General features: G+C 50.6%; 1 protein-coding gene across 1 annotated transcript in view; it reads left to right on the top strand.

Annotated features, from left to right (window-relative positions):
- The first annotated feature begins 3,894 nt into the window (after positions 1–3,894).
- ARAP1 (ArfGAP with RhoGAP domain, ankyrin repeat and PH domain 1) overlaps positions 3,895–14,772 on the top strand; it is a 37,150-nt gene continuing 26,272 nt past the window's right edge. The window contains 3 exon segments of the mRNA XM_079103623.1: positions 3,895–4,431; positions 13,163–13,308; positions 14,128–14,195. Of these exon segments, the coding sequence (XP_078959749.1) occupies positions 3,923–4,431; positions 13,163–13,308; positions 14,128–14,195 (723 nt within the window). The 5' untranslated portion in view covers positions 3,895–3,922.

The following is a 14,772-nucleotide window of genomic DNA, read 5'->3' as shown; positions in this document are numbered from 1 at the left end:
CCCTCCCTCCCTCCCTCCCTCCCTCCTCCCCCCTCCCTCCTTCCTTTCCTTTCTTTCCTTTCTTCCCCCACCTGCGGTGCTAGGGATTGCACCCAGGGCCTTGCGCTTGACAGGCAGGCACTCTACCAACTGAGATATATCCCCAGCCCTGTGTTTTTTATTTCTAGGTGCTCTTCAATCTTCAAGCAGTGAGCCCTCTGTGTGGGAAATGAGTAGGATGTGCGATGTCCTCTAGGTTGCCATTTACCTCTTGCTTTGCCTGTGGTGTCGTCTACCATGCTGGGAATGCTTATTTTTTATACAGTGTCATATGATGCTTAACGATGGGGATACATTTTGAAAAAATGCATCATTGGCAATTTTGTCATTTTGTGAACATCATTGATTGTCCTTATACAGACCTGGAAGGGCTGGTTCAGTCACTCCATGCAGCTTTGATGCTATCAGGAGACACAGTAAACAGGAACTGTATGAACCTGCTGCTGGGTGAGCTGGCCTTCTGTTTTATAGTACACTTCTTTTATAAGTAGGAGTACACTCTAAAATAAGGATAAAAAATACAGAGCAGTGAACACATAAACCAGTGCCATAGTCATTTATTATCATTATCAAGTATTGTGTGGGCTGTACTTTTATATGACTGGCAACGCAGGAGGCCTGTTTATACCAGCATCACCACAGACCCGGGAGGAATGTGGTTTGCTACGATGTCATTGTGTGATAAGAATTTCTGCACTCCATTATAATCTTCTGAGACTCGTCATATACGTGGTCCATCACTGATGGAAACATCACTAGATGGCCTGTGCCAGTAGGTGAATGTTCCAGGCTTTTCTGTGTACATCCTGGGCTTGTATCATTTCCAAAAGGCTTTTGCCTCTCTAAGGGATTTTTCCCACCTTTGATACCAGGGATTGAACCCAGGGGCACTTAACCACTGAACCACATCCCTAGCCCTTTTTATTTTTTATTTAGAGACAGGGTCTCACTAAGTTGCTTAGTGCCTCACTAAATTGTTGAGGCTGGCCTTGAACTCATGATCCTCCTGCCTAGCCTCTCAAGCTGCTGGGATTACAGGGGTGTGCCACCATGCCCCACCCGAAGCTGATTTTTCAATCCTTTCATGGTTTTATTTTTTTATATTGAAATCTTTGATCCAGTTGCAACTTACCTTGTTGTAAGATATGAGGCAAACAAAAACAAAACAGGGCTCCACAGAGGGGAACACTTTAGTTTTTTCTAGATTTTTCCATAGCTGTCCCAACAGCTTAATAACCCATTCCCCCCACTAGTTTGAGATTCTCCTTTCATTGTGTACCTGTTCTTCCAACTCCTCTTGAGCTTTTGTTCTGTTTAATTGATCAGTTTGTTCCCATGCTGGCACCATATACTGTTTTAATTATGGTGACTCCGTGATATGTTTTAATATGTGATAAGGCAGATTTCTACTCCATACCCTTCCTTCCCCACACCTCCTGCTTCCAAAAATTTCCTGGCTCTTCCTGCTTTTTTATTTTTCAACATTAATTTTCAAATCACTTGTCTAGCTTAAAAGGAATTTCTGTGTGTATATTCAGTAGAATTGTGTATATTTATAAATTAGAAAGACTTAATGCCTTTATGATGTTTCTGTTCAGAACTTATTATGTCTTCTCATTTGTCTGGTCTTTTTTTTTTATCTTTTCTTTTTTGCCTCTCAGTAACACTACAAATTTTTCTTTATGTAGATCTTGTTTTTCCCTTACTGAGTTAGTCCTTCCTTCCTTCCTTCCTTCCTTCCTTCCTTCCTTCCTTCCTTCCTTCCTTCCTTCCTTCCTTCCTTCCTTCCTTCCTTCAACCCAGTGATGCTCTATCATTGAGCTGCATCCTAAACTCTTTTTGATTTTTATTTTAAGAACAGAGTCTTGCCCAAATTGCCCAGATTGGCCTTGAACTTCTTGTGATCCTCCTGTCGCAGCCTCCTGAGTTGTTGGGATTACAGGTGTGCCCCACTCTGCCTGATGAGGATTTGTGTATTTCCTTCTTTTTTTTTTTTTTCTGGAACTGGGATTGAACCTAGGACCTGGTATATATTAGGCAAGCACTCTGTCACTAAGCTATCCCCCAGACCATGTATATTTATTCAGAAATTTATTCTTGGTGTTTTATGTTTTGTGATAGTACTATAAATGCGTTCTTTTATCCTAAAATCTACTGGTTATGGTGTAGAAATATCGATTTCAAACCCAACTATCTTATTAAATTCTTTTTTTTAAATATATATTTTTTTAGTTGTAGGTGGACACAGCATCTTTATTTTATTTTTATGTGGTGCTTAGGATTGAACCCAGGGCCTCACACATGCTAGGCAAGTGCTCTACCACTGAGTTACAGCCCCAGCCCCACTAAATGCTTATTTGTAATATTTTCTTAGTTGAACTGCTTGGGCTTTCAAAATTCATATTATTCACAACTAATGGTAGTTTCTTTTCCTTCCTAATTTTTATACCTTTGTTTATTTTGTTGTCTAGAACTTTTAGAGCAATATGAATAATTGTAATAATAATAATGATGATGATGAAATGAATATCCTTGTCTTATTCCTAACTATAATGGGACTTGTCTGTTGCTTTTTTTTTTTAGTACCAGGGATTGAACTCAGGGGCACTCGACCACTGAGCAACATCCCCAGCCCTGTTTTGTATTTTATTTAGAGACAGGGTCTCACTGAGTTGCTTAGTGCCTCACCATTGCTGAGGCTGGCTTTGAACTCACTGTCCTCCTGCCTCAGCCTCCTGAGCTGCTGGGATTACAGGCATGTGCCTCTATTCCTGGCTTCTGTTGCTTTTTTCATTAAATGAAGTGTTGGGTTTTGTTTAAGGAGTTGTCAGTCTATTGCTATTTAGTCAGGTTTTCGTTTGAGAGAACTGAATATGGAGTTTCATCATGTGCCTCTTTAGTGTCTGGGGATGATTGAATGACTTTCCTCTTTTGATCTGTTAATCATCTCTCTACTCTCACCAAGCCAGGCGCTCTTGAGTTGCAGGTATGGAACCTGAGTTCCCATTGCCAAGTGTGAGGCTATTTTTAATGAACGAATGAATGAATGGCTTTTCCCTGCCTTTTTGATAAAAGGGGACTTAGTGGGTCAGCAACCCAGAGGCTGTGCGATCTGGTTGACTGTCTTCTGGAGCATTCTACTTCCTTTAGAGACATTGGAGGTGAGGTGGAGAGAGGTGAAGCTCTATCCTACACGGGCATGCAGAGGGACCAGAGTGGTACCTTTCAATCCCACACATATTGGTTAAGCCCTTGGGCTTGGCCCTCAACTGGGGACTGGTGCCTTAGAGGGACTTTGGCCCTGGTCTGGGTCTTGCTGAGGGCAGTGGGCAGGGGGTACCCTATACAGTACCAGTCATGCCATATGGGCTGCATATGGGGCAGGTGTGATGCCAACTCTGGAGGTGATGGAGGACTTCCTAAAGAAGGAGATGTGATCATAGTGCTAGGAGGCCCCAGGGGCAGGGTGATGGGGGGTGGTTTAAGTAGAGGGAAAAGCCTGTGTGTTCAGATCCTGCCAGTACTTGGCTTTGCCTGGCACATGGGGCACAGGGGAGGAAGCTCAAGGACTGAACTTGAACCCATGGCATGAGAGGGATTTTGGGATTTAGGCTTTTAAAATCTCAACCTTTGCAGTTTTAATATTTTGGGATTATAATTTTGGGGATTTTAGACTTTAGGGAAATCTTTGGGGATTTCAGTATTTGGAATTATGGTCTTTGGGATCTTGTCTTCTGGGGATTAAGAGTGGCATTGGCCAGGAAAGAACACAGAGGGATGCTGATCAGGGGCATGGGTCCTGGGCCACCCTGTCTCTGACCTATGCTCATCTTTTCCAGATCTGGACTGAGCCCTCCTGGCTGGGCCTCTACTAGCAGAAACTATGGCAGAAGGCGGGGATGCTGCCTTGTCAGTGGCCGAGTGGCTACGGGCACTGCACCTGGAGCAGTATACCGGACTCTTTGAGCAGCATGGACTGGTTTGGGCCACTGAATGCCAGGGCCTCAGCGATGCCCGCCTGATGGACATGGGCATGCTACTCCCAGGACACCGCCGCCGCATCCTGGCTGGCCTGCTCCGTGCTCATGTACCTCCATCCCCTGCACCCCGCCCCACACCGCGACCTGTGCCCATGAAGCGCCACGTGTTCCGTTCACCGCCTGTGCCCATCACTCCACCTGAGTCGCTGCCCACAGCTAGAGAGGACGAGGTGCCACCTGCTGCCCCACCCATCCCACCCCGCAAGAGCTGCCTTCCGCCTGCCTGCTTTGCCACCCCGTCCACAGCTGCCCCAGACCCTGTGCTGCCCCCGTTGCCTGCCAAGCGACATTTGGTGGAGCCGAGCATTCCTCCAGTACCTCCTCGCACAGGACCCCCCCGCCTGCTGGTGAGGTGAGTGGACGCCATTAGTGTGGGTGGAACACAGGCAGAGTATCCTGGATGGTAGGTGGGGAGTTCATGGCCTTCCCACTGGAGTAGAAAGACACTTCAGGTGGAGGGAACAGCCTGTGCAAAGCTCAGAGGAGGGAAGCACTCGAGTTCCTAACAATAGTGTGGCTGGGTTGGCGGGCGAGGTTTGGGGATGGTGCTGTGAAGGCCTGGCCAGGGAGCCAGGCAGGTTTTCAGCAAAATGATGGGCTGGGGGCTGGGGAGATAGTTCAGCTGGTAGAGTGCTTGCCTCACAATCACAAGGCCCTGAGTTCGATCCCCAGTACTGCAAAGAAAAAAACAATGATGGGATGGAATTTGAGTGCCCAAAGTATGACTCTGGCTGCTTGTGAGGGTAATGGGGGAGGAGGCTGAGAGGTGAGTGGTCCCAGGGCCAGGCGAGGTCCCAGGTGCATCAGTCTCTGCTGATGCACCTGTTAGAAAACGAAGATAAAGCTTGAATGACAAGGACTTGTGGCTGCCTGGATGTGAGCATAGAGGACAGGGGGAGCCACAACAGCCTCAGTTTTCTGTCTCAGGTGGCTAGGTGTTCCCAGGGACAGATTTGGGATCCAAAGATAGAAGCGAGTTCAGCAGAAAGTCTGAATTCAGCAAGGGACCTGGATAGTATGAGACAGTGTGGAGACTCAGGGTTTATTCTTTCACAAGGAGGTAACGTGTGGAGAAAATGGAAAGCCTAGGATCCTAGGGTAGGGTGAGTGGGAACTGTGCTTGGGCTCCTGCCATACTTGCATCCCCCTAATGTCACAAATCCTTAGACACCTCTGAGGACTCATCCTGCTTACCCTCCTTTCTCTTCAGAACTGTTTTTTCTATTCCATGACTCCTGGTCCCCGTTTTCTTGGGTTCCTTCTGCTTCTGTGGACATTCTATTCTATCTCTTTCACATACACCTTCCTTCCTACCATTTGTTTGGGTGCCCAGCCAGGAAAGAGCCTCCCCAAGAGGTTTAGGTGTGTGTTCAGTGGGGAGTAGGGATTTGTTGGAGTGCTTGGTCCAAGTCAGGCTAGTCTAGGAAGATTTCTTGGAGGAGGAAGGGATATGTAGTCTCCTGGTCCTTGTTAGAGCTGGATGCTGTGTGGGGCATTTCATGTACATGATTTTACTGATTGCTGCAGCAGACCTTCTGAGGGATTTGTGTCCTGGTTTTAAGCAGGGACTTTAAGGCTCAGAACAGGGGAGGGGGCACTGTCTGGAACCGTGTCAAATGTATTATTTAGGGGGAGTCTGGGGAGAAGGTCAAGGAGGTTGACCCAGAGAGGAGCATTAAGAGGCGGCCTTGAAGGTCAAACCAGGTCTGTGATGGTGTGAAATTTAGCTGGTGGAAACACAAAAAGGGTTTGTGCCTCTCCTAGTTTCACACAGCTGGGAACTAGAATCTTCCAGCCTCCTGGTTTTTGCCTAGATTGGGATTTCCTAGTGCCATTGTGCCCTCTAGTGGCTGTTCTTCATGCAGGAATAATTTCTGTCCTTCAACTCCATTATCAAGACACGGAGAGTTAAATGGTTTGGTCCTGAGCTCACCACCCCAAATCCCTTCCTTTCACCCTTCTCCTCAAGCTATGTCACGTCACCCCAGATGTCTTGGGAAGGGAAACATCTCAGAGGAGACCGCTGGGTGTTATAGATTGGGGTAAGATCCTCAGCCAGAGATCAACATATAGGCAAATCAGCAAGCAAGCAAAAGTGGTCCCTCCTACCTGGCCTGGCAAGGCCCAGGAGTCTCAGAGCCAGCCTCACCATTCTGCCTGACTTGAGAGGACCCACTTTACCCCCAGAGTCTGCATTCTCTACCATTGTTTAAACCTGTGGTAGAGAACTTGCTGAGGAGACTAGAAATGCCGAGACACTTGTCCACCATCAGACCCCCGCAGAGCAGAGGGGAAGCCTGGATTCAGACCTTGCCCCTGGCCTCTCAGGTCCTTTTCATAGATCTGAACTCTGAACTTCCTGAGAGTCACAGAGAGGTCATCGCTTGCTTGCTTTTTTTTTCTCTCTCCCAAAGACATTTTTCCATATTTTTTACTGGCATACTATAGTTATATTTAATAGTAGAATTTGTTGTTACATTTTTGTTCAAGCACATGAAATGACAACATAATTTGGTAAAAATCATTCCCCAGTTTTTCCCCTATCCCTCACCTCCTCCTTCCCTTTGGTCTCTCTACAGGGGTCGTTTCTGATCAAGGGTCCAAGGGTCACTCCAGAGAGCCCCTCCCAGCTCAGTTTTCCCCTTTGGTATTTGGATGCCTGTAGACACCTCTGGAAAAGGAAATATTTGCCTGGAGGGGGCAGCTGCTAGCTGGAGTCACACTGCGAGGTCTCCCTCCTGTGCTCTTAACTGCTTTCACTCAGCCAATCCCTGGTCTTCCTGAAGGCTGATCACTTGTTGCTGGGGCAGAACCTGCTCTCTTCGAAGAACCTCTTTCTCAGCCTCTCTGGGCTTCCTCATGAGCGTGGGGAATAGGAGAGGCCACTGCAGGGGCCAGCCAGGGCCAGGGCTTCCTGGGTGTCCACCCTGTAAGACCTCACAAGACCAGCAAACACTGCTGGTTGTCCCATCTTAGCTTGGGGGTGGGTGCAATACGGGGGCGGGGAGGAAGTGTCTGCCCCAGGGGATTCTGGGTGACTTTTCTCTCTTAGTCAGTGTTTTCAGGAAGTGTGTGTGTTGGCTGGGGCTGGTGTTGGGGGGGAGGCGGAGAGCAGGAAGCAGGGGAGACCAGAGCTGGATGCACATACACACACAAACACACACTCACTCACTCTCCCAGACAGATTCACAGGTAAACTCAGAAACACATCACACTAGAGAAGCGATTTACAAATACTCAAGAGACAAATCACAGGCATACAGAGCAACACTTGAGCCCCAACAACTCCAAGGGAACCCAGCCACAGACACACCTGGGAAAAGGGCCCAGGCTGTCTGTGAGACCAGCCCAGACTGACACAGGCTTGCTCGGGCAGGCACACGGACTTGAGCACACACTGAGCCAGCCTGGTTGGAGCCTTGGAGTCCTTGGGCCCAGGACCCAGCGGGCCTCTGAGGGTGAGCAAGGAGCAGCCTAGCTGGGCTGTTGGGTGGGTGGGAGGGAGGCTGAGTGCATGGGAATCCCTCTCTGGCTGGCTGTTACCCCTAGGTCAGGTTTTCAAGGGTGCTCTGCACCCCCTTCTCTGTTGGCTCTCAGAATTTCCTGTCTTCTATCAGTTTCTCCACTTCTGTTTTCCCCTCTCTTCTTCTTTTCCCCTGGGCTTTCCATGTCTCTGTCTCCTTATAAGCCTCTCTCCTGGGTCCACCAAGAACCCATGGTGTCTATATTTGGGCCTTTCTCAGACTCTGCCCCACTGCTCCCCTGTGGGGTCTCGGCCCTATAGGGCCCTGGTGCCTACCTCTTCAGTTCTGGCATCCACTCCTAGTTTCCAGCACCCCTCTGGCAATTCCCTGGGGAAGGCTCAGGTTGCCTTTTCTCACTGTCACCTCAAGGTTGTGTGCTTCTGAACCCCCACCCCTAGTCCAGTGCCATAGGGAGGTATGCAGAGGGCTGGCACGTTGTCTGTGTGGTTCCATTCCCTCCTGTCCGGGGCTCTAGTATGGTAGGTGTCTGTGGTGTATGGGGGCTGCCCCCATGACTGTGGTCCCCTAATGAACTCAGCAGCTTTCTGGTCACTGAGTACATACAGTGGCCTCTAACCTGGTCAGTATAGTCTGTGAGCTCCCTGAGGGCTGAACTTCCTCCCCTTGCTGCCCTCAGGAGTCAGCACAGGGTCAGGCCTGAGAAGTACACAGAGCTGCCATGGAGACAGGCCCCTACTGCCTTCCGTCCACGACAGCAGGGCTGGCCTGTGGGGAGCTCATCATAGGCCTGGCAGTGGGAATGCCACGGAGGGCCCAGCAGGCCTGCGCACTTAGGGGAGGGAGGAGGCGTGTCCTGAGCACCACAGAGGTGATGATTTCTGATCATTAAATGTGAAACGCCTCCAGCAGCAACCTGGCACACTACTGCATAGCAAGTAGTAGGCTTGTCCTTGAGAGAACTGCCTTGGTTGTACATTGGGCTCTAGGTCAGTTGGTGGGCTGATGGGGTCCTGGGGAAGCTGCTGACCTTTCCGTGACCAGGATGCAGGCAGGGTAGTGGTCATTCAGTGCACACTCACTAAAGCCCTCTTTGTTGGATGCTAGAGGCAGGCAGAGGATTGGCTCTAGGAGAGGCAGGCTGCAGATATCCATTCTGGCAAGGGGGACCCTAGGAGGGACTCTGAATGCTGCAGCCTGAGCAGAGTGTGCCAGGGGAGTGCTAGAGGGCCTGGCCTGTGAAGGTGGGACAGAGCAGCCACGGAGGAAGCAAGAGGCATAGGACTGAGGCTTGGGCTGCTGAGGAGGCCAGGGCATGAATGAGGAAGTGGGCAACTAGGAAAGTTTGTCCTTGTGGATAGGGGAGACCAGGGAAGGAGATGGATGTCCCCAGATCTCTAGGCCTGGCCTCACCTCGCAGCCCTGCTGGTGAAAGTCTGGGGCCTGGGATTGACCTGGGTCCCTTCAAAGCCCATGTGATATCTTAGGGTCAAGGTCCTGCCTTTAGGCTGAGGTGTAGACAGGGTGTCTGTTCCTCTGAGGTCATTTCTGTGAACAGAGCAGACAGACATGCTATGTGATAGGAAGCATGATGACTGGGGGAGCCCCAAGGAGGCCCCACACTGGCCTGAAGCATGAGGGGAGATCCACAGAGGAAGGGACGATGTGTGCTTTGTGCCTTTTGAAGGAAAAGTAGGAGTTTGGCCAGACAGGGAAGGGTGTTCCAAGTGGAGGTAATAGCACATGCAAAGAAAGTGTGTTTATAGAATGCAACTCAGTCGCAGAGACTTGGAATGTGACTGGCCAGTAAGTCCAAGGCAGCCCAAGATATTCAAGCTCTCTCTCTCTGCAGCCTGCCTGCCCTCAAGGTGAGACCTGGTTCCTCCGGCCAGAGATCAGTAGAGATTGGAAAATCTAAAGGGGAGTCAGAGGCAGTTGGAGAAGGAGGCTGGACAGTTGTCTCCTGGCCTAGCCTGTGAGGCTGAGTCTCCTTCAGCCACAGCTAGGGTGCCAAAGCTGTGCTGATGTTGTGTGGTGCTCCCTTATTGAGGTATTGAGGCAGGTCAGAGGGGAAATAGGCTCAGAGGTGAAGTGAGCCTCTTGGGGTCACAGACTGATGATGGTTGAGGTGAGATTCAAACCCACATCTACCTGGCACTAAAGCCCCTCTCTCTCTCTCTCTCTCTCTCTCTCTCTTTTATATTTTTATCATAGATGAACAAAATACCTTCATTTTATTTTGTGGTGCTGAGGATCAAACCCAGTGCCTCACACATGTGAGTCAAACACTCTACCACTGAGTTGTAATCCCAGCCCCAAACCCTGTCTCTTAACTGGAGTGACCACACATCTCATTTTGCCTGGGACAGGCCTTGTTTGTGCCTATTGCCTTGACACAGTTATTAAGAGTGCCACTTCTAACTCTCATTATTTCTGTGATTAACCATATGGTTACTCTACTCATTTTTTCTGATTTGGAACCCTCATGTTCCCCAGCCCCTGGGTATGAGGTGTGCTGTGTGTTTTCCCTAACCCCATAAGTCAGACTTCTTAGGCTGCAGGCCCAGGCTGAGGTGGATCAACCCAACTCAGGGTGCCCTGTCCTGGTGTGGTCGTAGTGATAGAGCAGATAGCTTCACCTGCCTCTTGGCGAGAAGTGAAAGGACTGAAGGAGCAGGGAAGCCAGTGGCATCAGGGAGGGTGGGGAGCAGCTCTGCTGCGGCATCCTGGGGGCTGCCTCGAGGCCTTTCCAGCTGCATGTGAGGTTCAGGTAGGCTCCCATGGGTGAAGCTGTGGGGAAGAGGGCCAGAGCCAGGAGGAAGCAGTGTGAGCAATAGCCAGAGGCAGGATCATTATGTGCGTTTGTGCCCTGGGACAGGCAGAGGTTAGTGGGCAGCATCCCAGCTGGACCTCAGCTGGGCTGGTGACTGCTCCTAGGGTGCATGCCCTGAGGGACTGTGGCAGGGGCACTCCACAGGCCCCATTCCTGGTAGGCGGACACTGCCCTTCCCCTGGGGTTTTCCCACATGCTGTGCCTTCCAGACACTACTTCTTCTTTCCTGGGCCTAGGCCTGACTCAGCAGGGCCCTGATACCCTGTGCTAGGCAGGCAGGGGTCAGCCAGGAGGCTTCCTAGAGGAGGTGGCTAGGATGAGGCATGAAGGTTTATGAGGAGCCTCTTTGTCCCCCTTTCTGGGACATAGTTCCCTTCCGGTTGGGAGAAGAGCCCTTTGCCTGTGTTCCCCTCCCGCTTCTTGTAGTGGTCACAGTGGCTGGCTATGAGAGCTGTGATTTTGTTCCCTTTGGATGGAATGTCAGCTCTAGATCTGGTAGACACTGAGCCTCGGTGGCCATTGTGAGGAGATAGTTCTCAGAGAAGTCCTTAGACCTCTCTGGCCACATTTGCCAAGCTGTGGTGCTGGATTGACTGGGTTGAAATCCCAGCTGTGGGACCAAAGATAAATTACTCAAAATTTCTGTGCCTGTTTCCTATAAATGAATGAATCCATGTAAAGTACTTAGAAGGTGGCTGGAAAAACATATGTATAGATACACATTGTTTATTAATAAGAATTAACTAATCTAGATAGTCATTTGTTTATAGATTCCTGCTCGGTTCTGGTGACGTAAGAATGAAGAAGGTGGGTCGCAGGCAGAGGCCGCAGCGTGGCAGACCTCCTGTAGGCCGTCAGGACAGTGATGGGGATGGGCTGGGAATCAAAGTGAAGGGTTCAAGAGTGGGGAGCAGTGGGCAGCCTGGCTCTGTTGCCAACCTCTTCCTTTCAGCCCCTAGACCTGGGCAGGTGTTGGGAACTAGATCCCCTCAGTCTTGGGTGGTGCTCTGGGCATCTGGGAAGCAGCAGTGACAGATGGACTTGCCTGTCAAGCAGTCTTCAAACATTGTTCTTACCAACTGGGACATGCTCTTGGGCTGGTGGGCACTTAGTCATTTGGTCCTTTGGTCATCATTTATACTTCATTTGCTTCCCTTTCAACCCTAGTGGCCAACTTACCCACCTGCCCATAGACTAGCTACCTGTCCACCGCCCAACCTCTCCAATATACTGTTGCCAGCAACTCAGCCAGGCCCTGCCCCGGATGGTGGGGATATTGAGTCAGATGCTGCCCCTGCTCTAAAGGGAACTCAGGGTCAAATGGGAGAGAGCTTGGTACAGTGTCCACCAGAGTTTTTTCTTAAATTCAGCCAAACATTCACGCTCTCAAGACCACCACACCTCCCTTGGTATCAGATTCTCAGAGAGGCAGATAGGGTAGAGAGCAGATGCCACCAGAGCAGCTGCAGGTCTTCCTCTGCTATGGGGTCCTCGTGGTGTACATGCCACATCTGCACATTCTCCACGGTCCTCCAGGTGACAGCTCTACAGGGAGGGACTAAGGATCAGGTGGACAGATGGCTCACAGGGAGCCAGCCTGGCTTAGGAACCTCTTGTCCCAAGAAGGCAACCACCCATGTGTGGCTTTAGGTCCTGCCTGGGATGTACCTAGTTACAAGTCACCCCAGTGGGGGAAGCCCAAAGTCTGGCTTACCCCCAGATTTAGAGTTTACTGACAGTTCCCAATGCAGGCCAGTGTTACCAACACAGTGCTCCTTGGTGACAAGGCTGCATGCCACTGGAATAGTGTCCAGAGGAAGAGGGCTGGAAGCCAGCTGAAGGTCAGATTGCACAGAAGCCAGTGGGGCACATTCCCTTTGGTCATAATACTACAATTTGGAAGTAATCACGTGTCCTGAGAAACACATCACAAGGGACTTTGAAGTATTATTTGGAATAATTTAGTATGAAGCTCATAATGGAGGGAAGCACAGTCAGGGAGTAGAGCAGACAGGAGGGCTTAGGGCAGACTTTCAGAGGAGGACTTGATCTAGAGCTGAAGAAAGGGGTACAAGAGCCCCATGCTGACCCAGCCCCACCCTCCCAGCCCTCCTTGCTTTTGTGGCAGTCACACACTGTCAGTCATTACCAGGAATACGGGAACAGACCAGATCAAAAATAACCAGGGAAGCTGCCCACTCTGCTGCTCTTCCTTGGCCCCTGCAGGATGCTGGCAGAAGCAGGTGGTGGGGCCAGGCCTCCACGGCTCTGGAGGTAGTGAATATTGAAGTCTGGACAAGACAGAGGTAGCCTTCATCTAGAGACCCAGTTCTGGGGCTCTGGAGTTGGTTTCTGAGACTGTGGTTTGTGCCTTCAGCCTCAATGTCCATTTCATTTCTGTCCCATTCCTTTGCTAACAAATGCCTCCCTACCCTTAAAAACGCAGTTTTGGCATCACCTCCCCCAGGAAGCCTTCTTTGATCCCCATTTTGGTCTTCATCCTTCCTCCAGAGTGGACACCCAGTGGCTAAAATGTGGAACGCTGGAGATAGGTGTCCAGCTCATTCAGGTGGAGGAAGGCGCCCCCTTCCTTCAGATTTTGTGTTGGGAAGGGTCTCAGTCAGGAAAGTAGGGTGAGGGGATGCATGAGGAGCTCCCGTGGTAGGCACCTGTAGGGAGCGGGTGTGCTGCAACCAGGTGAGCTGATTCCCAGGGCTCGAGTCCTGCCTCTTTTGCTTAGTGACGCCCAGCATCTGTTCTGTTCCCAGCCTTCCCTCCAAGGAGGAGTTGTTGCTGCCACCACTGTCATCCCATCCTCAGCCAGAGTCAGAAGAGCCTGCATCCACTGTCCCCCAGAGGCCTCCCTGTCCCCCAGAGATCCCTCCGAAGCCTCCCCGCCAGCCACCCGAGTTTGGTGGGTACTGCAGCCAGCGGGACTCCTGGCAAGTTACCTGGGATTGGCCCTGGAGAGCATGCGAGGGTCACATTCCTCTTACTGCCTGCCTGCCACCAGTCTACTGTGCTGCTCTGAGCAGGTCATGGGCCCCCCAAGCATCATTTTCATCTGTAAAATGGAGACAGAACACCAGGTGTGGTGGTACACACCTGTAATCCCAGCATTTTGGGAGGCTGAGGCAGGAGGATTGCAAGTTCAATTTCCCAGCCTCAGTGACTTAGTGATTCCCTGAGCAACGTAGCAGGACCCTGTCTCTAAGTAAAATATAAAAAGGACTGGGAAAGTGACTCAGTGGTTAAGCGTCCCTGAGTTCAATCCCTATACCAAAAATTAGAGGGAAAAAAAAAAAAAAAACAAACAAAAAAACCTAACTAAATAAATAAAATGGAGACAGTACCTCTGCCTGATCTGACCCCTAGGGCTGGGTCACAGCCTGAGTGAGCCATGACTTCAAGGTCAGGGAGTGTTTCCTGTGGAGCCGGCTCGAGGCTCTGGGGTGGTCTACTTTCCTTAATTCTTGTTGCCTTTGTAGTCTTATGGGGGCAGTCCCTGTTGCTGACCCCCAAGCTTGCTGCCTGGTCAGACCTCCCTGTGGTGGCCCTGCCTCTTCTTTGGTATAAATAGCACTTCCTGTCCCCGTGTCTTTTTTGAAAGCCAGGCTAGGGTGGGGGTGGGAGCTTTGGTTTGGGGGTGGACTTTTTGAAGCCAAGCTGCCATGTCCCAGGAGATATGGCCTAGCCATTTGCTTCAGGTTCTCCCCAACCTCTTTTTCTCCAGATGACTCTGACTATGATGAAGTCCCAGAGGAGGGGCCAGGAGCCCCGGCCAGCATGATGACCAAGAAGGTGGGCAGGGCAGTGGTCAGGTTGGGCTGCCTGCCTGTCAGTGTGGAGGGAGGGCTGCCCAGCTGCCTATAGACCCTGGGGACCACCAGAGAGTGGGCTGCTGTTCCCCAAGGGAGTTCCCTTTCCCATTTCTTTGTCTTGCTATTCAGGGGTGGGGTCAAGTGCGCCAGGGTCTGGGGCTCTGCTCTGGGGCTTCAGCTCCAGACTTCAACTGCATCTGTGTATGTGTGGCCTGTCCCCCTCCTTCTGTGTTTCTGTCTTGGAGTAGCTGTCCCTCTTTCTGTTTCACTTTCTGTGTTCCCATGCCACCCGAGATAATGCTTGCCTTGTCTCCCTAATACTAAGTCTTTCTTTTTCTTAGCTTTCTGTCTTTGTCCCTGTCCTAGATCTCTGTCTGCTACTGGTTCTCTTGTCCTTGTGAGTCTGGGTCCCAGTGTGGTCTCAGCTGGCAGGGGTGGAGTGGGAGGAAGCAGAAGTAAAAGCGCTGAGTTGTGTAGGGCAGGGATTGAGTGGACAGAGGTGCACGTGGCAACCCCGGGGGTGTGATCTGTGGCTCGAAGGGAAGCCTGATGCTGAG

The sequence above is a fragment of the Sciurus vulgaris genome, assembly GCF_902686455.1.
Source record: "Sciurus vulgaris genome assembly, chromosome: 11".
Taxonomy (NCBI): domain Eukaryota; kingdom Metazoa; phylum Chordata; class Mammalia; order Rodentia; family Sciuridae; genus Sciurus; species Sciurus vulgaris.
Note: the sequence above shows the minus strand (reverse complement) of the source record. Positions and strands in the feature narration are given on the sequence as shown.